The sequence below is a fragment of the Elgaria multicarinata genome, chromosome 9, assembly GCF_023053635.1.
Source record: "Elgaria multicarinata webbii isolate HBS135686 ecotype San Diego chromosome 9, rElgMul1.1.pri, whole genome shotgun sequence".
NCBI classification, from domain to species: domain Eukaryota; kingdom Metazoa; phylum Chordata; class Lepidosauria; order Squamata; family Anguidae; genus Elgaria; species Elgaria multicarinata.
This window is the reverse complement of record NC_086179.1, coordinates 29477181-29499427: the sequence shown is the minus strand read 5'-3', so window position 1 is coordinate 29499427 and position 22247 is coordinate 29477181. Positions and strand designations below refer to the sequence as shown.

At 44.7% G+C, this 22247-nt stretch overlaps 1 protein-coding gene across 1 annotated transcript; it reads left to right on the top strand.

Annotated features, from left to right (window-relative positions):
• The first annotated feature begins 1257 nt into the window (after positions 1-1257).
• Positions 1258-9421, top strand: CKAP4 (cytoskeleton associated protein 4). The gene is made up of 2 exons (XM_063133416.1): positions 1258-1823; positions 6598-9421. Exons 1-2 carry the CDS (start codon positions 1431-1433, stop codon positions 7888-7890), a joined length of 1686 nt encoding a protein of 561 aa, XP_062989486.1. The 5' UTR covers positions 1258-1430; the 3' UTR covers positions 7891-9421.
• Positions 9422-22247: the final 12826 nt, after the last annotated feature.

The following is a 22247-nucleotide window of genomic DNA, read 5'->3' as shown; positions in this document are numbered from 1 at the left end:
GGAGTTCTTCTTCTTTATTCTAATTTAACTATTCAGATGAACTATTCTGTTTTGTAAATTTGTATTCCACCTTTGTCTGAGCAGCTGAATGTAAATAGGCACATCTCCCATTTTAGCCTCACAACGATCATGACAGGTAGGATAGGAGGAAGTGATTTGCCTGCCTAATTATAGAACAAGGATTTACACCCCCATTTTCTGGTTCACAGGCAGCTTGGTCCACTGAACCACAATGGTTACCTGGAACAACAGTCTGAATGGTTCAACTGGATTGCCATTTTTACTCCTTTATTTCTAACAGCTACGTTAGAGGTGGAAATCTATTATGAGGGCTGCATGGCTGAAATATTCCTGCATGCTTCTTTGAGCAGTAAATCCAAACAAGTGGGATTTACTTCAGGGTTAGACATTCATTAGACCGCCTGGAAGTAAGTCAGTCCTGTCCAACTCAACAGGGCTTGCTTTCCAGTCAAGCATGCATTGGGGCAGTACATAAAAGCCCCTCCTTTGAGACTCTACACAAGGAAAGTGTGTCAGGCTCCAAATCCTATACACACTTAGCTGGGAGTAAGTTCCATGGGCCTTCCCATAGATGTAGATCGGACAGCAGTGTCAGGCTGCAAATCTTATGCATGCTTATCTAAGAGTTAGGTCCACTGAAATCCATGGGACTTCCCAGATGTGAATCAGATAGCAGTGTCAGCCTGCCTATCCTATACATGCTTACCTGGCAGTGAACTCGATGGGTCTTCCCCGTAGATGTGCATCGGGTAGCAGTGTCAGGCTGCCCACCCTATACACGCTCACCTGGGATTAAGCCCCATGAAACTCAAGCTTGTGCAGTGCTTTCCCTTCCAGTTGAGGCCCTGCGTGGGGTTCTGTCCTTGGCCAGACACATTTCAGAGTAGCTTAAAGACGGGAGGGAACCATTTATTTCATACTGGCGGGAAGGGCAGAGGAAGAACGCAGCACTACTGTGTCCCCTTACGCTGGAGAGATTTGCCAGACGGCCGTTCTCCAGGAGAGACAAACTCTCCTCCCTCAGCGCTCGTCCAATGCCCCCCGGGGCCCGCTTCCTTCTCTCTCGGTGTGCGTGGCAGCCTCTCTCTGTCTCCCTCCCCGCCCCCGTGTGAAGGAACTCGGGAGGCGGTGCTGGGTGTCGGGCAGGGCGGGGATGCAGAAGCCCGCCCGAATCCTCTGCCTTCTCTCCCTCCCTCCCGTCTCTCTTACGCCGGAAAATTGAATGAAGAAGCCGAGCTTGCAAGCTTGCGTTGTTTCGCCGTTGCTGCCTTTCGCGCTTCGGGAGCTCCAGCAACTCACGTCGCGCAAAGCCCCGTGAAAGTCCCGCCATCCACGCCAGCGGCGGCTTCTGGAGCAAAGCACGACGAAACACCCCCCAACCCACCCCCCAGCCCCACGCCAAACCCAGCATGTCGTCTTCGGCCAAACAAAGGAGCAACAAGGGCGGTAGTAGCAGTGGCGGCGGCGGTAGCTCCGCCGCCCCATCCGAAAAGGGAGCCTATTCTAGCCACCCCGATGACGTGGCAAAGAAGCAGCAGCCCAATCCGGCCCACGCGAAGGCAAGCAAAGGGGGCTCCCCGGCTGCCGGAGGGGGCGTCAGACCCCCCTCCTCTTCGTCCTTCTGCAGCCTCGGCAAGCTCTTGAACTTGCTCTTCTTCCTCGTTCTCGTGGCCTGGGCCGCGTTCTCGGGCTACTACGTCCATCACCTCTTGGAAGAAGTGAAGCAGATCGGCCTCAGGCAAGAAGGTCTGGCCAAGCAGCGAGACGAGTCGGCCCGCTCCTTGGAAGGGGCTGTGCAAAAGGTGAGAGGGGGAGGGCGAAAGAATCAAGAAAGGCGGAATCATAGGGGACGACCCAATGTCAGTCCTACACAGAGTAGACCCATTGAGAAGACCCATTCATTTCAATGGGACTATTCTACGTTGGACGAACGTTGGATACTATCCCATGCATGGTTAGACAGAAAAAAAAGTCCTACAACTCCCAGCATTCCCCAGCCAGCACTGCTGGCTGAGAAATGCTGGGAGTTGTAGGAATTCCCCCCCCCCCGTCTAAATATGCATGGGATTGCGCCCTAAGAGTTTCTCGGTCTCTCTCCCCTCTTCATGTGCATTTTTAAAACCATTCTGGAGGATGGAGGAGTGAGGCGTTGCAAAGGCATCTTGCCAAGGCCTCTGGTAAATCCGACGGCACGTAGGTGTAAGCGAAGAGGCAGAGGAGGAGAAGAAAGTAGAACGAAAGTCTGCAAACTTTGGAAGGATGATTTGATTGCTCGAGTGCGCCACGCGCGCAGGCATGGTATTGCTACGCCTTGACGCGCTGAAATGATTCGTCCTACGGAATCGCACAAGCAGCTTGGACTAAGTAGTGCCAGGCAGGCGTTTCTGACTTAAAGTAGCCTCCCTAACATGGGTGCCCCCCAGACGGGTTTGACTACAACTCCCAGCATCCCCAGTCATGGTGCTTGGAATTGCAGTCCAGCACCTGGAGGGGGCAGGTTGGGGAAGGTTTTAGGGCGCAATCCCATGCATGTGTAGGCAGAAAAAAAGTCCTACAACTCCCAGCATGCCCCAGCCATGAAAAGTTTTGGAACCCCAAGCCAGGAAGCTGAGAGTTGTAGGAATTTCCCTCCCCATCTGTGAACATACATAGGATTTTACCCTAAAGTTTCTAAAATAGTTCGTTTTGAGGAGAATTCTAGCACAGAGCACTCCAGCCTGTGCCATGATTTTTCTTCCCCGTATCATTAAGCTTGCAGTTTAATGGAGAACTCCACCATCCTAACTCCAAGAAAGCATTAAGGCAATATAAAGACCTGGTCAGGAGCAGCGAATGTTTTAGCTAACATTTGTGGGAGAGGATGTTTGATCTATTCAAGTAAGCGTGTTACTCCTAGGAAAGCATGCTCAGGATTGCAGCCAAAGAGGCCTTGGGTATCCCAAAAGATTAAAGACAAATACATAATGGCAGATGTTTTCATGGGCCATAGACTATATCCGACAAAGCATTTTTGGCCATGGAAGCTTATGCCCCAATATATATTTATCAAGTATGTACTAACACACACACACACAAACAGGGTATTTACTATTTTCCCCTGGTGGGATGAACCTGCTTCTCCCAGCTCCCACCCCGTTTGGTATGCAAATTGCAGACGTACTGATTAGGAAGTCGAGTGTTGATTCAGTATTGCCCTTCACCACGTGGTTTAAGTGGGCTACCCACCTGGTAGTTGGCATCAGGGATGGGCAGGGCTAGGCAGTTGCCTCAGAAGGGCCCATCCTTACTGATCTCTAAGACCCTCTGCTTACTACTACCACCTGTCCTCTGGAGAGCTGCGTCAGCAGAAGAACATGACCAACTTGCTCTTCAGAGAGCCGTCCCCTTTCTGGCATAACTGTTCTGCAAAGGACTAAACTCCACGTGGCAGGTGGTAGTATTATCTTTTTGGCGCCAGGTCAAGACTTTTCTCTTCTCCCAGGCATTTAACAGCATTTAAAAATATATGCTGAGTTTGTATGTTTTTAACCGACACCGGAACTGTTGTTTTTAAATGGATACTGTTGTTTTTATGCTTTTGATAGTTTTAAATTTTGTATACTTTTAAATGTTCACTGTTTTTAACTTTTGTAAACCGCCCAGAGAGCTTCGGCTATGGGGCTGTATACAAATGTAATAAATAAATAAATAAATAGTATTGTTCCTCTTGATGATGCCTCTTAATGATCCCTTGCACAAGATCTTGGGGTCGTCAGAACATCTCTGAGCCCCCTGCTTAAGACTTGCCTTAACTTAAGCTAGTTAAAGAAAATGTGAGGTTTAATTAAGTGTTTTTGGTGGTGAGAAGACTTACCGAGGTGTAAAACTCTGAATTGCTGCAGGCTCTAATGGCGTTTAGTTGCCAAGCTAGACAGGTTTAATAGAAACTGTTTAACTCTACAATTTGGTTAAGTATTACCAACATTAAGTTTAGAATCCTGCCCTTGGCACAGAGTTTCCTCTACTGGTTCATTAAACAAATATTGGCTGTGAAAGTGGATAGTTTAAAAAAAGAAAAGACGAGAAGAAGCCTGCCATATCTACCTCCTGCAAAGTAATGTGCTTGTAGGAGTTTCTAACCTGATAACAACCATGTTCCTAAGTTAATGCCCTGTTTTGTGCCAATTTAACATTTTAAAAATTAGGATAGGGAAATATGCATTCTGTTCCAGTAACACTAATTTATGGTATTATTATATCTTATTGTTGCTTGTTAAAGAAAAGGCTTTGGCCACAATCCATTCTTGTGCACAAAGATTCTTGAAAAGTAGTATACATTTTTATTTATTTATTTATTTAAGCATTTTTATGCCGCCATTCAGCCAAAAAAGGCTCTCATGGTGGCTTACAAAAGTATTCCTTGACAGTCCCTGCCCACAGGCTTACAATCTAAAAGACATGACACAAAAGGAAAGGGGATTGGGGGGGGGGGGAAAGGAAAGCAAATTCAGGCACTACAATCTTAGTTGCAAAGTTCAGCAGTTACAGTTGACAGTTGGTAGCAGGAGGAAGGGGGCTGTCAGCTGGAGCTGGACCCAGGCACGGTGGAGAGGTGCCTGGCTGCTGCTTCCTCCCTCACTGGTGGCCTCTGCAGAGACAGTTAGTAGCAGGAGGGAGGGGGCTCTCAGCTGGAGCTGGAGCTGGACCCAGGCACGGTGGAGAGGTGCCTGGCTGCTGCTTCCTCCCTCACTGGTGGCCTCTGCAGAGACAGTTAGTAGCAGCAGGGAGGGGGCTCTCAGCTGGAGATGGACCCAGGCACGGTGGAGAGGTGCCTGGCTGCTGCTTCCTCCATCACTGGTGGCCTCTGCAGAGACAGTTGGTAGCAGGAGGGAGGGGGCTCTCAGCTGGAGCTGGACCCAGGCACGGTGGAGAGGTGCCTGGCTGCTGCTTCCTCCCTCACTGGTGGCCTCTGTAGAGACAGTTGGTAGCAGGAGGGAGGGGGCTCTCAGCTGGAGCTGGACCCAGGCACGGTGGAGAGGTGCCCGGCTGCTGCTTCCTCCCTCACTGGTGGCCTCTGCAGAGACAGTTGGTAGCAGGAGGGAGGGGGCTCTCAGCTGGAGCTGGACCCAGGCACAGTGGAGAGGTGCCTGGCTGCTGCTTCCTCCCTCACTCACTATACATGATTGCAGAGAAAACACACGATCCAGCAAACTAATCCAAAGTGCTCAAATGTTCAGTCTGGATTGCAGCCTATTTATTCTTCATGCTCAGGAATAGAACATAAGTGCATTCGAGGCACATGCATGGAACAGCTTCTTTGTTATTGCAACTGGTGTGATTAAATGTATGGCTGTAGTTCTATAGTTACTGTCATTAGTTGGATTGTATATTCTATATGTTTGGCAGTACAGAACATAGACATCGGCACAAACTTGGCCATGAAAATCTTAGCCTTCTTTCATTTTAAATAAATAAATAAATAAATAAATAAATAAATTGCAAGCCTCTAATCCTCGTGGCGTGAGACAAAAAGTCTGAAAATGTACTGCTAAAATGCTCAATTAAGAGAAACCTATGAAGGAGATATGAAGCTGTCTTATACCAAGTCAGACCATTTTTCTGTCACTCTCCAAAGAATCTGGCAGACAGGTCTTCCCCAGCCTTATTACCTGATGTCCTTCAACTGGAGATGCTGGATATTAAGCCTTATGTATGCAAAGCATATGCTCTACCATTGATCTATGGCCACCCCTCAGATTTTTGAAGACAGAACTTGGTTCCCCCTTAAGCACAGGAAAAGAAAGGATAAGCACCCATAACCTCCACAAGTGGAAACCTAGCAAGGTGATGCAGTCCAACCCACTGGACCATGTCTCTTGCTGCATCAACATAGATGTGACTGCACAGATAAGTGCATTTAAGGGTGCAGTCCTGTCGATTGAGCCCTTGGTGATCAGAAGCCCCTAAACTTGGAGGTGTCTGATCATCCAATGCAGGGCAGGGGGAACAGTGGATGCAATCTTTGCCTCCCCAACCTCCCGGCCTGCAAATTTTGCTAGACGGGCTTTTCAGGAAAGGAGACTGGAAGAGGCTCAGGATAACTTGTATCCTGGTCTCTTCGGTCTCCTCCCCTCCCTGCCCACTACAACGCCCCCTTTCGTCCTCCTCTGAGATTGCCAGCCTTGGAGGGCAGCCGGTTTTGGCTGTGAGGGGGCAAGAGAGGAGGGTCGGATCTCTGACTCCCCCCTCTGAGGTTGGAGTGCTGTCTCTGGCCTCAAAAGGGGGACCCCAAACAATTCTATGGTCCCTGGGATGCTCACCCCTCCCTCTGTCATATTTATTTTGATATGCCAGTGCCATTCTGCCACTCATTTCCCCACTCGGCTTCTTGGGATCCACATCAATGGGCATGTCAAGATTTATCTATATGTGCAGTAAGCTTCTAGGCTACCTCCAGGAGAACATGGGCGGGAACGTGCTGTTGCGCTCATGTCCTTCTTGTGGGTTTCCCATTGACAGCTGGTTGACCACTATGGGAACAGATGGATTCTTGGTCTGATCCTAAGTTTTCTTAAGTTCTTCCTGTTTCACTTTCAGGTGCAGTCCCTTCAGTCTGCATTTGGTGGTTTCGAATTGACACTGAAAAGTGCGCAGCAAAAGCAAGAAGTCACCGACAAGGCTGTTAGGCAAGGGGAAAGTGAGATCAGTCGCATTAGTGAGGTTCTTCAGAAACTACAAAACGAAATCCTGAAAGACCTGTCTGATGGTATTCATGTCGTAAAAGATGCCAGAGAACGAGATTTCACATCGCTAGAAAACACTGTGGAAGAAAGGCTCACAGAGCTAACCAGGTCTATCAATGACAATATTGCCGAATTCACCGACGTTCAGAAAAGGAGCCAAGATGAACTCAACGAAGTAAAAACAAAGGTGGCTTCGCTTGGTGAAACAGAGGCGTACAAACATGAACTTCAGATGTTGAAAGGCGTTGTAGATGAGATGAGAATGTCCATGAGAGCTAAAGAGAAGACTATCGAGTCATTGCAAAGTACCATAGATTCAATGGAGTCCGATGTGTTGTCTGAAGTCAAAGAACTCATCAACCTCAAGCAGGAGCATGAAAAGTTCAAAGAGGCTGCTGACACAGAGCACCTTTCATTACAAGCTTTAGAAGAGAAAGTTCTTAAAGCAGAAGAGTCTGTTGCACATCTTCCTGATGAGCTTAAGAGATTTAATGAAGAGTTGTCACTCATCAAGACTTCTAGTAATGTACAAGACGTCAGTGGGCTCTCCAAAGATATGGTAGAAAGTCTGCAAAAGAGCAATGAAGGACTCAAATCCAGGCTTGGATCCATAGAAGAGAACCTTCGGACTCTGGAATCTTTTTTGCCCCTGTATGACAGCAAGCTAGCTGCATTAGAGCAAGATCTGGGCTCTCTCCGTGGTACATTAGAAGATGATGTGCGTTCGGTGACCAATACCGTAAGGAGTCTTAGCGAAGCTCAACTCTCAATGTACAGTGACGTCGATGAACTACGGAGAAGTGTGAGCGACTTGCCAAACAACGCTGATGCACTTGATAATATCCAGAAGCAAGTGCGTGCTTTGCTGGATCAAGAAAAGCCTCCAATGGATGCAGGGTCATCTAAAGATCATCTAGAAGAACTCTCGTCTGTGAAAGGTTCCGTTGATGAATTGCGATCTTCTTTTGGCCAGGTCAAATCTGACTTAAAAATGCTAAGAGCTGCAGTGGATAATTTAGTGGCTTACTCTGTGAAAATAGAAGCCAACGAGAACAATGTAGAGTTGGTGAAAAGCTCCTTAGATGACATAAAGAATGACCTGGACAGGTTGTTTGTGAAAGTAGAAAAGATCCATGAAGAGGTTTAAGCATCTGCTGTAATGCATGCTTAACTATTGAACTGCCAAAAATAGAAAAGGGGAAAAAAAAAGCTTTCATAGGCCAAAGGTTTTTTGTTGATGATGGTGAGAAGTGGAATATAGGTCTTGAAATGAAGACCTATTGATGCCACTAGAAAAATCATAACACATTCCAATTAGTTTGCCATTTTTATTTTTTCAACTGCTTGGACAAATCGTTTTTGTTTCTGCTGCTTAATCCATAGTGCATGGGTGTGATGTGTGTATGTGGGGTGGGGTGGGGACAAACTATGATGATTGTTGCCTCGATCCATTTGACAGATACGGGGGTGGGGGCTTCATTATGCAACAAGATACCCCATTGATTTGAACAAATGAAGCTAGACTCACATGTCCATTGCTCTGCACATGTACATCTACTTCCTCCATTGAAATAGAGCAGCTGATGCATATAAGAGTGCTAGGTAGATATCAGCCTGTGCATAGAGATTTGTGTGTGCAGGTGTAATATAGACAGTGTTTACAAGCAAGTTCCTGTATGGAGTAGTATAGTGTAATGAAATTCAGGATTTTGTGTCTGTGATGAGGCTGCTCCGCAGGTCTCATAATCAACATTGCTATTTCAGAGCAAAACCAAAGAGCGCTCTTCTCACTCTGGTGCTTTTGAACTGGCCATGGAGAATAAAAATCGGCCATAAGGGCTAGAAACTTGCCATCAATCTGCTCTTAATGGGACTGTTACTATGTTGTAGGCTAAATTTGTTTTCGGCTTTGGTGTCCTAATTCCTTATTGCAGAGATTTGTAGGAACCAGATGAAACCTCCTAAATAAAATTATGCTGCTTTGATAAAAAAAATACCAAAAGGAGAAAGAGGGCTAAAAGATACAGAATTGTTTCCAAACAAAATTCTTTGAACATCTCTCACGTGATGTGGCCAGGTTTAACATATGTAACTATAACCTCTATGCTAAGTGCCTGATCTTTTATTGTTGACTTTGATGAAACAGAACTGGACCTCAGGCAGGGACTTAAAAAAAAAACCTGAACTTCGGATGTTGCAGATTATTGAAGTTTTAATAAAATTCATTTTTTAAAGAACCACTGAATTATGTAACTGGCTGGATTCTTGTTTACCTCCTTTAGAAAATATTTTTGTTTTGGTCTTTTACCTTTTTTATTTAATATGTTTTAAAAGTTATCTAATAATAGAAGCAGGCTTTTGAGGAATGCTCTAGAGAACTATGCATACTAATTGTTACACTTTTGATTTTTTTTTTTTTAAAAAAGCAGCAAAGGTAAAACGGTCCTTAGGTAGAAGGCAGAAAAGACAACGAACCGCCTCTTACGTTACCAGCACTGTGTATATCCAGAGACTGTTGCCAAGAGACCTTAACCCTTAAAACCCAAGACGGATGCTCTGCATTGAGATTGGTTATTACTTTCTTAAGCTGCTTTTCATGGACTTTCCTTTGCAACTGTATAGTTGACTGTGAAATTAACATTTCCCCCCAGTACCTGTAATGCCTAATAAAACCTTGGAACTCTTCTTATATATATTTTTGCAACTAATTATAAAAAGTTCTGTAGCTTGGGAGAAGATGGGGACAAAAATGTGCTATAAGGGTCAACTTGGATGTGATGATAAGCACATGATGTTAAGCTCCAGGATGAAAGCTGCCTTTGGCAAGACCTGGCAGGGTCATCGCCAGGGGTTCACTTCCTGTAGCCATACTGGTAAATTGGCTCATGTCACTTCTGTGTGTGTTCACCTGTAAGCCATTGTGGCCCATTTCTGCTTTACTCTGAATATTTTTTTTAATTGCATGAACATTTGCATTTAAATAATGCATCTCTAAACATATTTTCTCTCAAAATAGGCATTTTAAAACATATTTGATATGATGTTGATGATGATAATGGTCACACTAAGTCACGGTTAGGCTCTTTACCCTTTTGCAGCAAATGGATAGTGGGTATTTAAACCATGGTTATGTAGCTGCCATGGTCAGGAATGGTTCACACGACACACTGAGCCATAGCGCATCATCAGATGAGTGTTTTATTGCATACTCCTTACTAGCCACTCACAGTTTTTCGCAGCTCCATATCCCGCCCCTTCTGCTTGTTTTCCCGTCGCAAAAAAGACCTGGAAAATCCGACTGTAGCAAAACGTGCCGTCATTTCCTGCTGTCTGCAGGAGAAGCGGCGGATCATTGTTTACTTCCTCTTTCTTCCCCATGTAAAGAAAGAGGAAGTTTTGTGGGACAGAAGCGGCAGGAGGGGGGGATGTGACAGTAAGGAAATGTGATAACCCTCCCCCCCTGCTCTGATGACACTTTTAATCTTTAGCTCAAAATGCTTAACCATTATCTGCTTATTATTATTATAGCCGAAATCTGCATTTGAACTTCCAGGAAATGCAAAAGCTGGTAACTAGCTAATGTCTGATTTGTATGTTAATCTCGGAGGTGCAGATCAGATTGGTTCTACTGCAATTTGCAAAGATCAGATTCTTCAGCTGGAGTTGCCGTCTTGCATTGAGTTTGCTGCTTCTTACAATGTCCTGCCAGAAAATTGAGACCTGACCAGGCATTAGGGTCTTGTTGGATGGTCCACTCTGCTGCCGTCTAATGTGTTTTGTTTTCGGTTCTTTCCCGCCGGTCCATCTTACTGTTTTTATTGACCAGGAAAATCCAGTTCTGTTCTATCACTATTTAGCCCTGAGGGTGAAGACAAAATGTTCATAGTTTACTTCATGAGAAAATTCCAGAGCTGAAATGGAATTTTGCCTAAATCCAACATCTTGAGTTCCCAGACATCCTTTGGGCTGCCATTCAAGGCTATCCGGCAAATGTGTGCAAAAACACGTCTCAAAGTGGAAGTCGGGATTTAAAAATCAGTTTGAACTCCAATAATTGTCTTTCTATATGGAAAGTGAACACCTGCAGTTCCCCCCTCATACTGATTTCTGCCTATAACTTGATTTGTTGCACATAGGAGTGTAGTTAGGCCTGACCCATGGGACCCACCCCAAAAACTATTTCATGCAGGCCAAATCTGTTTTAAAGATTTCTGATGCTAATTGAAGGTTTTCTTCTCAGCTTAACTGCCATGAAGAGGACAAACTTCATGGGGCATTGCAGCTGGGGAGGGAAGGGGTTGCCCCCCCATTCCACAAGCTGTAAGCCCCCCCCCCTCAACTCCCGCCCGCATGGCAATTAAGCTTAGAAATACCTTTCTGTGGGTGCTAATGGAATATTTTTTTTCTTAAGCTTAATTTTTAGGCAGAGTTCACAACCCAACAACCATGGCTTCTCTTCCTGGGTTCATGGTTAACAACTCATAGTTAAATCATAGTGCAGGGTTCTCATGTAACAACAACCCATGATTCAACAACAACCCATTCTCAACCTGTACTCTGGGTTGTTGTTATTGCCAACCTGCCAGTGTGTAGTTTAGTCTGCTCTGCAGAAATAATTCGATCATTGAACAGTTGAGACCTGCCATCTAGTGGTAATATATTGTAACAACTTTTTAAAATTGCGTTTCTTTTTGCAAAGCACTATACAGTGACTACGCCAATGAAATTCATACCAATGAAACCATTGTATGTAGTTTATATTATCGCTATAGCAAGGATTTGCATCTAGGTAGCTACAAAGCTTTCTTAGCCCTTGCGAATTTCTAAAAGAGATTTTTTTTTAAAAAAAAAGTCATCTAAATATGACCTTTTCACCAACCCCTGATGCCATTCCACTCATATAATTAGTGGAGGCTGGTGTCTCCGATGTCAGTGGGGTGGTAATCCCCTTTGGGTTTCAGTCAAAACTCGAAAAGAGCTATCCAAGGTGTGGGGAAAAATTAGCCACCCCACTGACATTGGAGCTACCAACCTCCAATAAGTTTAATATAGTGAAAGATGGCAACTATCATAAAGTACAGCTAACTTACTGTGTTGTTCCTCTTCTAAGATTGTTAATGCTCTGTGTGTGTGTGGAAGACTCAGTGAGTCTTCATAACCCTGCAATGAAGTAAGGACCATGATTAAACCTTTGTGTAGCTTTCCCCAATCTGATGCTCTCCAGACTACAACTCCCAGCAAGCTATAGAGTTTATGGCTTCTCTACTGAGATGCAAACAGGTGTTCGATAAGGTTGCCAACTTTTTTTCTGCTTCTGCTCCTCTGCCTTACCTAGTAAACTGACACAGATTAAGCACATGAAACTTTTCTTACCATTTACCTCCATGCCAGGAAAAATGTTACCTGTTAAATATCTGAGTGTCCTGTGGCTATTGAGGACATAGGAGCAGGGCCAGAGAGGAACCCCACCCCCTGTAAATCCAAGTTTAGGGAGGCCCAGTATCTTCGCTGACTTCTAGTTCTGTCCACCAGATGTCATATGTCATTACTATGGAAAGAAACCAAAATTTTGGACAGGATTTTACTTCCAGCCTTCTAGAATTCAACTTGGGTTAGGAGATATGGTTGTCTTGACACAATAAAGTGCTGAGTTCCATATATAAAAAAGAGACTTACAACAAATCTGCCTGCAAATTTTCTTTGATACCCACAAGTCCTAAGTCTCCCATACCGTACTTGGCATCCATCCTGCTACAAGCTTTCTGAATGGTTATTATAAGGCAGTCTAGCTTCATTTAAGCCCCTTACTCTAAATGCAAGTGTTCCCCTTCTGAAAAAGTCATTAAGTCTCCTTAAGCATCCCGGTTCTGTTATCTTGTGGTTGCCAACACATATTTAAAACGAGGTACATTAAGCACAAGTGTTGCCCATAATTTCCTCTTTTACAAAGTCAAAAAACAACTCTGCTGTCCAAATAAGCACTTCTCAAAAATCACTTGGGCTCAAACTAGGCCCACAGGACCAATCTTTTATCAGGCCTACTAATGGTTGGTTCTCTTACCCTGTCTTGGGATCACGATATCTAGCAGACCGCCTTCCCTTTTATGTATGGAGCTGGCCTTTAAGATTGTGAGAGGAGGCCTTGCTGGTCATTCTGAAATTAATGGAATGTCACCATGTGACACCTCGACGATGGGCCTTCTTGGTAGCAGCACCCGCCCTTTGGAAAACGCTCCAACACACACACACACATGCAGTTCGGGAGGCAGAAAATGTGGCATTCTTCAAACGCCTTCTGAAAATGCACTCTGAACACAGAAAACTCCGAACTTGGAGGCTAATGGGAATCCTATGCAAAGTGGGGGGATTACAGAGGTCATGTTTACCTTCATGTTCACCTCACTCTGCATTTTAGCTAGATGTGTCTCAAACAGCTGCATGACGGACAGGAATTCCGCAGGTAAAATTTCCCCTACCAATGTGTCTTTGGACTTGCAATACAGCAGGCCTGGCCCAGGACATTTTGCTGCCTGAGGCCAAGGCCAAGATGGTGGCCAGCCCCATTCCACCTGCAGAAGCCAACCAGGTTGGCAGCTGAAACTTACTCCAACCCTAGCAATGGGACAGCACTCACCACCACAGTTGAGGGCAGCAGGGTTGCTTAACGGGTGCAGGATAGATAAGGATAGAGCCCACACAGCTCTATCCTGTGACACCTCACTGCTTAAGGTGGACAGGTGTCGTACTTAACAGAGGACTGTCCTCTATTTTGGAGCGCTGGCAGAGGTCAGTCTTCTATTTGAAGGAGTGGGTATTTGATGGGCTGTCCAGTCCAAGTCTGGTTAAAAGTCAAAGAAGTATAAGGAGGGAGAGCCCAGGGACCTTGAAATTGCCCATCAACAGTTAGCACCTGGACAGCAGATTGAGCAGACAGGACATCTAGGGCTTTTCTACATGAGGCTTTTAACCCACCACTTTACTGAGGCTTCTGCTTCCAGATAATTTGTAGAATTAAGGTCAGCTCCTTTACATGTGGTTTCCCCCCTGATGTTTTTATTTGTCTGTTTTTCAATATGTTTCATTGCATAACCATTAGATGGCACTGAGGTATAGCAGAATTGCCCAAATATTCCAGGGTTTTATGCCATCATTCATAGAAATGCCAGACTTTCCTTGTTAGAAAACAAAACAAAATGCTACAATGGTTGCAAAGCACAGCAGAGACCCTGAAGGATGACAACCTCAGGTAAAGCACCCACAAACTACCTTGAATGAGGAATCATGAGTGCAGAATAAATGCCTTATGTAGAAAGGCTCCTAGTCAGTCTTCTCCACTCTGATGAGATGTCTTGTATTTCTATTTAAATGGCAACAGTTATTTCTAAATTTGGATTTATACATATAAATTAGCATATGCAAATTGGTATCCTGTTTCGTCCCCTTTTTTGGTGATGCATTTCCTCCATTTTATTCCTGTAATCATGATGGTGCTATGCTTTAAGAGGGCCTAAGGGTGCAATCCTATGGGGATGGATGTAAACCTCAAAACTTGGAGGCTTATGGCTACCCAGTACATAGTGGAAGGTGCAGAGGAGGCAATGTTTGCCTCCGCATTTCTTCTGCTTTGTATTTCTGCTAGATAATGCCTTTTCCCCCATCAGGGAGGGAAGGAGGCTGGGGAGGACAGAGGATTCCTCCTGTGGCAGCCGCCCCATCAGCTTCCCTCCCCTCCTTGCCCACAGGAAGAACCCCCCCCCCATTACCTTCCCTCTGAGGTCATTTTTCCAACCTCAGAGAAGCAGACTGGTGCAGTTCTCTCCACGCTGGCTGGGAGGGGGAGGGGGAGGGGGGCTCAGACTCCTGGATCCGCGGTTGGACTGCTGACTTTGACCTTGGATCCAGGAATCTGGACTGTCCTATGCCCCCACCCAAGACTCTGTCTAGAGGCCATAGGATTGCTCTCTAAAATGCACTTGCTCAGGATATTTTTTCTTTTTTCTTAAAAAAGTGGGTTGGCCAATGGTTTTATTGCCGTTGTTTTAAGATAGCAAGAATGTAGAAGCAGCTGCAAAGCATGGGATGGCAGATGGAGGCTTAGAGAAATGTGACTTGTGTCCTTCACAACTGAAGCAATACAGAAGGCTGTCTAAAGGACCCTCTCATAAGACCATTAAGTCCAGAGTCTAAAGTAGGCAAGTTGCAACACTGTGTGGACCTCCCTAACTCACATTTCCCAAATCAACACTGTCCATAATTGGGAAATCAAATTGGGAAATCACACATCCTGCCCAAACCCCATCATCGCCTCCAAACAGTCCAGTGGGGACTGAGCATGCCTGCTGGGCATGGAAAGCTGGCTGACTGATTGATGGAGGTATGGAGTGGACTGGCTGGAACCCTGAAAAGAAGCATTGCATGCTGCAACATTTTGTTGCAGCGACCCACTTGTCCTTTTCCTATTAAGCTACCTGTCCATGTGCCCAAAGCACAAGCAAGTTACATTTAGCAATGGTCAAGCCTGATACCTTGTTTGATAATGTTCAAGTATGCAACACTGAGGAGGGCAATGACTATGGTGGCTCTACAGCAGAGGAGATGAAAGAAGAAAGATTTCAATTTTAGCAGACTTAACTGTTGGAAAAACTATTCTGATTGAAGTGTTAGTCATTTCCACCCACTCTACCATTCCACCATAATGACAAAGGGTGGGTTATTCTAACTAGGTCAGCATTAGAAGGATTTTTTCCTCCTGAGCTAGACATAAATATACAAAATTCCAGCGGAGAGCTCTTTCTTATCCACACCGCTTTGGTCTGTGGTGGAATGAAACCCTAAAAGTTATGAGACAGGACAGAAAACATAATAAGCACACTGCGATTAACAATTTCCTTGGAATTCATTTGTGAATTCGGAGTGAACTTTCTATGCCATATTGCTGTAAACATTCCATCCCGGCTCAACATCCCTTCATTATTTTGTTAAAGGAATCATGTATACACTATGAGGTTTAAAAGAATGTATATGTATTATTAGTAAGTTTGCCAGGATTTTTTGTCTCCATCCCCTCCCCACTGACAAAGGCAGTGTGCCATTCCCAGCAGAAAGCCAGGTTGAAATTCAACTGGCACAGCCTTTCTTGACATAATGGTGTAGGGATTGAAAGCGACCACATCTGTTTCTGCCTACCACAACCCTGTTAACAGAGCTGCTGTCGGGATACTGTCTGTGTTAGTGGCATAATAATAGACATAGGCCCCATTCAGAAGACACCTTAAACTACAGCTTTAACCATGGTGGTTAAGCCAAAAAGCCAGGCCGTGTTCAGAAGACACCTTAAACCATGGCTTTAACTAAGGTGAATAAGGCTTTCTGGCTTAACCACCATGGTTAAAGCCGTGGTTTAAGGTGTCTTCTGAATGGGCCATAAAGTCATGTAAAGAGGACATGTTGATATGCTCTAGAGATTTGTACACAGGTTTATCCTATATAAGGGAACCACGATCCCCCCCCATGATGCTCTATGATATCTGTCTCCTTAAGAACTATGATTAACCCCCTTCACCTCTCTTGGCTTCTAGAAAGGATTTGATACTGTATTTTGTATTTGTGCTTTTAACCTGTTGGTTGTTTTATTATGGTTTTAATTTTTGTGAACCGCCCAGAGAGCTTCGGCTATTGGGTGGTATAAAAATGCAATACATAAATAAATAAATTGGCTTCTAGAAAGGATTTGAAGACACACCTTTTTTATTTAGCCATTTAAACTGTGTAGTTGTTTAAATGTTTTTTACTGTTTTTAATGCTCTTGTTTCTTATTGTTTTAAATTCTTGTGCACTGTCTTGATGACTTTTTAGCAAATATGGCTGTAGATAAATATTGATAATAAATATTAAATAGCATAGCCCTGACCTAGGCTTTTGAAGGTATTTATTTATATATCATTCTAGGCTTTCCTGCAGAATTACCAATGGCTTTAGGGTGCTCACTTAAATCTCGCCAAAAAAGGAAGTGCATCACAAATAAGGGAGCAAAAGAGAATATCAATTCGCATAGCATTTGCACATGCTAATTTATGCGTATAGATGCACATTTAGAAATAATTGCTGTTATTTAAATAGAACTACAAGACAACTCACCACAGTGGAGAAGAGTGACTAGGGGCATGTCTACATGAAGGGTTTGCCCCGGGGTGGCTTCACAGTAGCGGCACATCATCTACATGTCGCAGCCGCCATTGTGAAGCCATCTGGGGGCAAACCCTGGAAACTCCACTGAAAAAAAGTCGGGCACTTGCCCTGACTTTTTTTGGCAGCGGAGGCTTGTCACAGCCCATGGTGCCCCCTGATTGGTTGCCATGGGCTAGACAGGGAAGGGGGCAGCCCCATGCCTCTGTAAAAGTAAAAAAAAAAATGGGGGAGGAGAGGAATGGGGTCATTCCTCTCCTTTTTAATTTTATTATCTGTAGCAGCTGCGCAGACACAGAAAATAAAAAAGGGGGGAGGAACGGGCAGCCAGAGGGAGGTCAGAGGGAGGAGAGGTGGTTCACCCGGTGTCCCTCTCCTCTCATCCTCCTCTGGCTGCCTTGTTCCTTCCCATCATTTTTTAAAAATCATCTGTATCTGCACTGCTGCGCAGATACAGATAATAAAATTAAAAGGGGTTGGAATGCCCCCATTCCTCTCCTCCTACCCCCAATTATTATTATTATTATTATTATTATTATTATTATTATTATTATTATTATTTGTATAGAGCGGGGAAAGTTCACACTTGCGTTCCTTCCCGTGCAGATGCCTCTGTCAAGACGGGGGCTAGGTGACTTCTGTGCTGCTCAATCTTGCTCTTCAGGTGCTCACTGCTCGCCCCTTCTTTTGCTTCTTTGACTTTAAACCAGAGTTGGACTGGTCAGTCTATCAAATAGAGGACACCTTCAAACAGAGGACTGATTTCTGTAAAGTAGGTCACCTGGGCACCCTAAACCCTGCTTATGCACTTTCAGTAACAACTCGGTTTTCAGAAAACAGTGGGAGGAATCTCTTTACAACAGGAAGATAAACCTTCTCACCTGCTCCTGTCCACTCAGCAATCTGCTGAAAAAGGCAAAGCAACAGAGGCTGGTTGAAAAGTTGGCAACCCTATTTTGCTGTTAAGTCCATGTCAGTTTTAAAACTGAAGATGAAAAGATGTTTCTCCAAAGCCAAGAGGGTGATCGGATGCAAAAAAGGAAAGGGTTCCTCTGTCTTTAATGGCTGCGTGGCTGAGGGAATTTAGCAGATGCAGCTTGAGGACAGGCCACCTGCATCTTCAATAATGGTGTAGAAGAGAGGATTTCAGCAGGGCTGGCTTGCATGATGAGCTACACCGGCTGAAATTCCCTCTTCTATGCAATTTATTTATTTATTTATTACATTTCTATACCGCCCAATAGCCGGAGCTCTCTCAATGATTAAAGGTGCAGCAGCTGCCCTATAGTCCTTGGTGTCTGGACTCCCTAAGTGGAGGAGAGAAAAGGTACAAGTCCCCCAAAATTTCAGAATGTTGGTATGAGTGTTATGATTTTGTTTGGCACAAAGTAATGTTTCCCACCACTTGGTGGAGCTATAGAAAGAAGCATTTTTGTTGATTTCTTGCTTACTGCTAAATGAGCAATAAGTAAATAATAAATCCAAATATTATGAAATTACACTTTCTTCATCTGAGCGCTTTCTGTAGCATCAAGATAACAAACATTTCCTTCATTTATATATCTGCCCGGATAGACCATAACTTTATAGCTTTATAGCCCAATACAACCACCAGAGATTCAAAGAGCTACTTTAGGTACTGGGTCTAAGTGGTGCAGCTTGATAATCTGAGACCCTGGGCTTAATAGCTTTACACATACACCTGTTAGTTGTGAAGCACACAACTAATATTTCTCTTCTCCCCACCCCATTCCATGTTTTACGTTGTTGTTGTTGTTGTTGTTGTTGTTGTTGTTGTTGTTGTTATTATTATTATTATTATTTGTTGTCTACATTCCTGATGTTTTAGAGCAAAACAAACAGCCTGTTTGGTAACCCCTGATAGAAAAATACTCTGAGCACATGTACTTTCATATTTAAAAACTCACATCATAGCACCTTAGGGTGACCATATGAAAAGGAGGACAGGGCTCCTGTATCTGTAACAGTTGCATTGAAAAGGGAATTTCAGCAGGTGTCATTTATATGCATGCAGCATCTGGTGAAATTTCCTCTGCATCACAACAGTTAAAGCTGCAGGATGCTTGCCCTCCTGACTAGATACAAAAGAGGGCAGGGCTCCTGCAGCTTTAACTGTTGTAATGAAGAGGGCATTTCACTAGGTGCTGCATGCATACAAATGACCCCTGCTGAAATTTCCTTTGCTCTACAACTGTTAAAGATACAGGAGCCCTGTCCTCTTTTTCGTATGGTCACACTAACCACATGGGGGAGTGCCTCAGGGACCATAGGGTTGCTTGGAAAAACCCATCCAAGGTTTTGAGATCCGCCCCCCCCCCAGCTGGCTTGGGAAGAAGCACATCGGCTGCCTCTCTGAGGTTGGATCTTGGAGAACGAGGAGGACAGGGGACATTCCAGTGGGAAGAGAGGGGAGGGGACCAGAGAGGCCAGGATGCAAGATATCCTGAACCTTTTCCAGCCTTCTTTCCTCCCTCTCCAAAGCACCCTCACTAGACAGTTTGAAAAGCTAGTCTAGTGAAAATGGCCAAATACTGAAGATGGGGAGGCAAAGATCACCTCCGCTGCTCCTCCGTCCTTCCAACTTCAGCCAGCAGGACGTAGGAATATCAGAAGTAGGGTGACCATATGAAAAGGAGGACAGGGCTCCTGTATCTTTAACAGTTGCATAGAAAAGGGAATTTCACCAGGTTCTTCATATATACAAATGACACCTGCTAGAATTCCTTTTTCAATACAACTGTTAAAAATACAGGAGCCCTGTCCTCCTTTTCATATGGTCACCCTATCAGAAGCCCCCAAGTTTGGAGGCTTCTGAGAAGCAAGGGTACAATCAGTAAGATTACACCTTCATTGACTTGAAAATAAGCACCATTAAAAGTAAATACAATATGATGAGGATCTGAAACCATGTCCACGTCTGACTGGTTTTCCTCTGTGGCAAGCAATGGCCCCCCACCACGCCCATGCCAGCCCAGGTGTGGATGCCCAGGCCTGTTGGGGGCTGGCCCCATCCCCTGCTGCTCTCTGGGTGGTTGTTTGCCCCCACCCCTAAGTTGCAGGGCCCTGGATTTTGGCCCCATGATCCAGCCCTAACTGCATGACTGCTTAGGTTAAAGTACATTCAATACAATTTTGGATTTTTTAAAAAATGTTGACAGTAGATTCTAACTGCCACCTTGTGAGCCATTTTTTAAATCCCACCCTACCCGAATTTCAGTTTGAAAAGCAATTCTCCATGTGGCATGAGGTGTTTTTGCTGTTCAAGAAACATAAGCTCAGAGCCTCCTCGGCAATGCAAGACTAGTTGGCCAGTTCTTCTGGATTCTGGTCAGTATGTTTCCACTTAAGTACTTATTTTCTGGCACAGTAGAGGGGAGGAGGGCTTGAGAAGACATTACTGTTGTTGTCTGGAAGGGGAACTACACATTATGGCAGCCTTCCCCAACCTGGCGTCAACCAGATGTTTTGGACTTCAATTCCCACAGTGGAGCTGGCAGTCAGAACCCGTCAGAACTCTGGAATTCTGACAGGTTCTGGCTGAAACCCAGAACAGATCTACCGCCCCGCTGATCTTGGAGCCACCAGCCTCCATGGAGTTCCCATCAGCCCCAGTCAGTATGGCTAATAGTCAGGAATTCTGGGAGTTGTTGTCCAAAAATCTGTTGGACACCTCATTGGGGAAGGCTGTAATAGGGGCATTTAATCCCCCCTGTAGCTGTATCCCAGCTCCCAATTAAAGCCTTTCCAGGGGGTGGATGGGCTCAGGGTAGTATTTGCAGGAGAGAATCAGCAGGCACCTGGTGATGGAAGGGGTTAAGCATGCTCACCTCCAACCCACCGATGCCCTGCAAACCCTACATTTGTTTTATCTAGCCAAACAGTAGTTTGGGATGCACATATTTGCCAAAATAATGTATAGTTTCTCTGGATCCTTCAGATCCATTCTGTCTTTCTTTGGGCAGCACAATGAGCAATGCCTTAGCTCAAGTACTTTAGTCATTGACTAAAATAGTAGCTGTGCCACATAAACAAGATGTGAAATGAGAGTTTAGAAAGATTTGAACAGAAGTTTACATTTCATCCTTGCACAAAAATAAAATGCAGAAGATGTAATTTATGATGTAACTATTTTCAGCCTCCGCTTCCAAGAAATGCATGCACTTTCCCTGTCACATTTTTTTTGCTCCTTTATCTTATCTGTATGAATCACTCATCATAGAATGTTTCCATTGCTGTTAACATCATGTTTCATGACATGAGCATTCAGTTTACAAGCTGCATGCAGCTGTATCTGTAAGGCAGAAACTGGCTAAAGAACATTGGCAGGGAATCAGAATGAGTAACTGTCAGACAACTTTCCTGCCCTACAATAAATAATGGAAGCATGCTATGGCTAGATCCACAACTATATGACCCACCTACACGACATTGCTAAGCATCATCATGAATTTTCTCATTACATTGTATTTTCACATTACTGTAATAATCAAGACAGACTATTATAGACAATCAGTACAGACAACATTATAGACGTTTTCAATACGATTTTTTATATTGCTGGACAGACACCCTTTGTAGGATATAGCTAATAACAGGGCCAGCCCAGCCCTACCATTAGGTAGAGTGACTGGCTGCCTCATGTGGCAGATGGAGGGAAAGGCAGTGGGGTATTGGAGGTCAGAGTTGTGCATGTCACAGAACCTGCCTTGCTTCCTCTAGACCAGCCTGCTGCTCTCAGATACAGGGGAGGATGCTGTTCCGTTGCTGGTGTTGAAATAAAATTGAACTTCCAGCATGGTTGGCTTTTGGAGAGAGCGCCATCTTGTCCTTTGCCTCAGACAGCACAATGTCTTGGGCCATCCCTGGCAAACAGCCTGTACAATGAGGATGGTTGACAGACACGTTCCTCAATTATGTCCTGCAAAGGTTTTCTGCAGTTGTATTAACCTGTATCAGCCTTCTCCAACCTGGTGCCTTCCAGACATGTTCAGCTATAACCCTCATCATCCATAGTCATCATCACTGACTGGGGGATGCTGGGAGTTGTAGTCCAATATATCTGGAGAGCAACAGATTGGGGAATGTTATTCTGTATTTTAGCGATTATTCTGGGCAAGGTCACTAAACAAAACCATTTTATTCCTAGCCTGGTGCACCATTTTAAAATAAAACCATTTTTTACACTTATGTTTTGAGTAGCAGCAATCTGAACCAATCAGATGCTGCCTTTGTGGGGACATGGCCAATGAGGGCACTGGTGAAAGGGCTGGGCAGGCTGGGCAATGAAGAGTGGTGAAA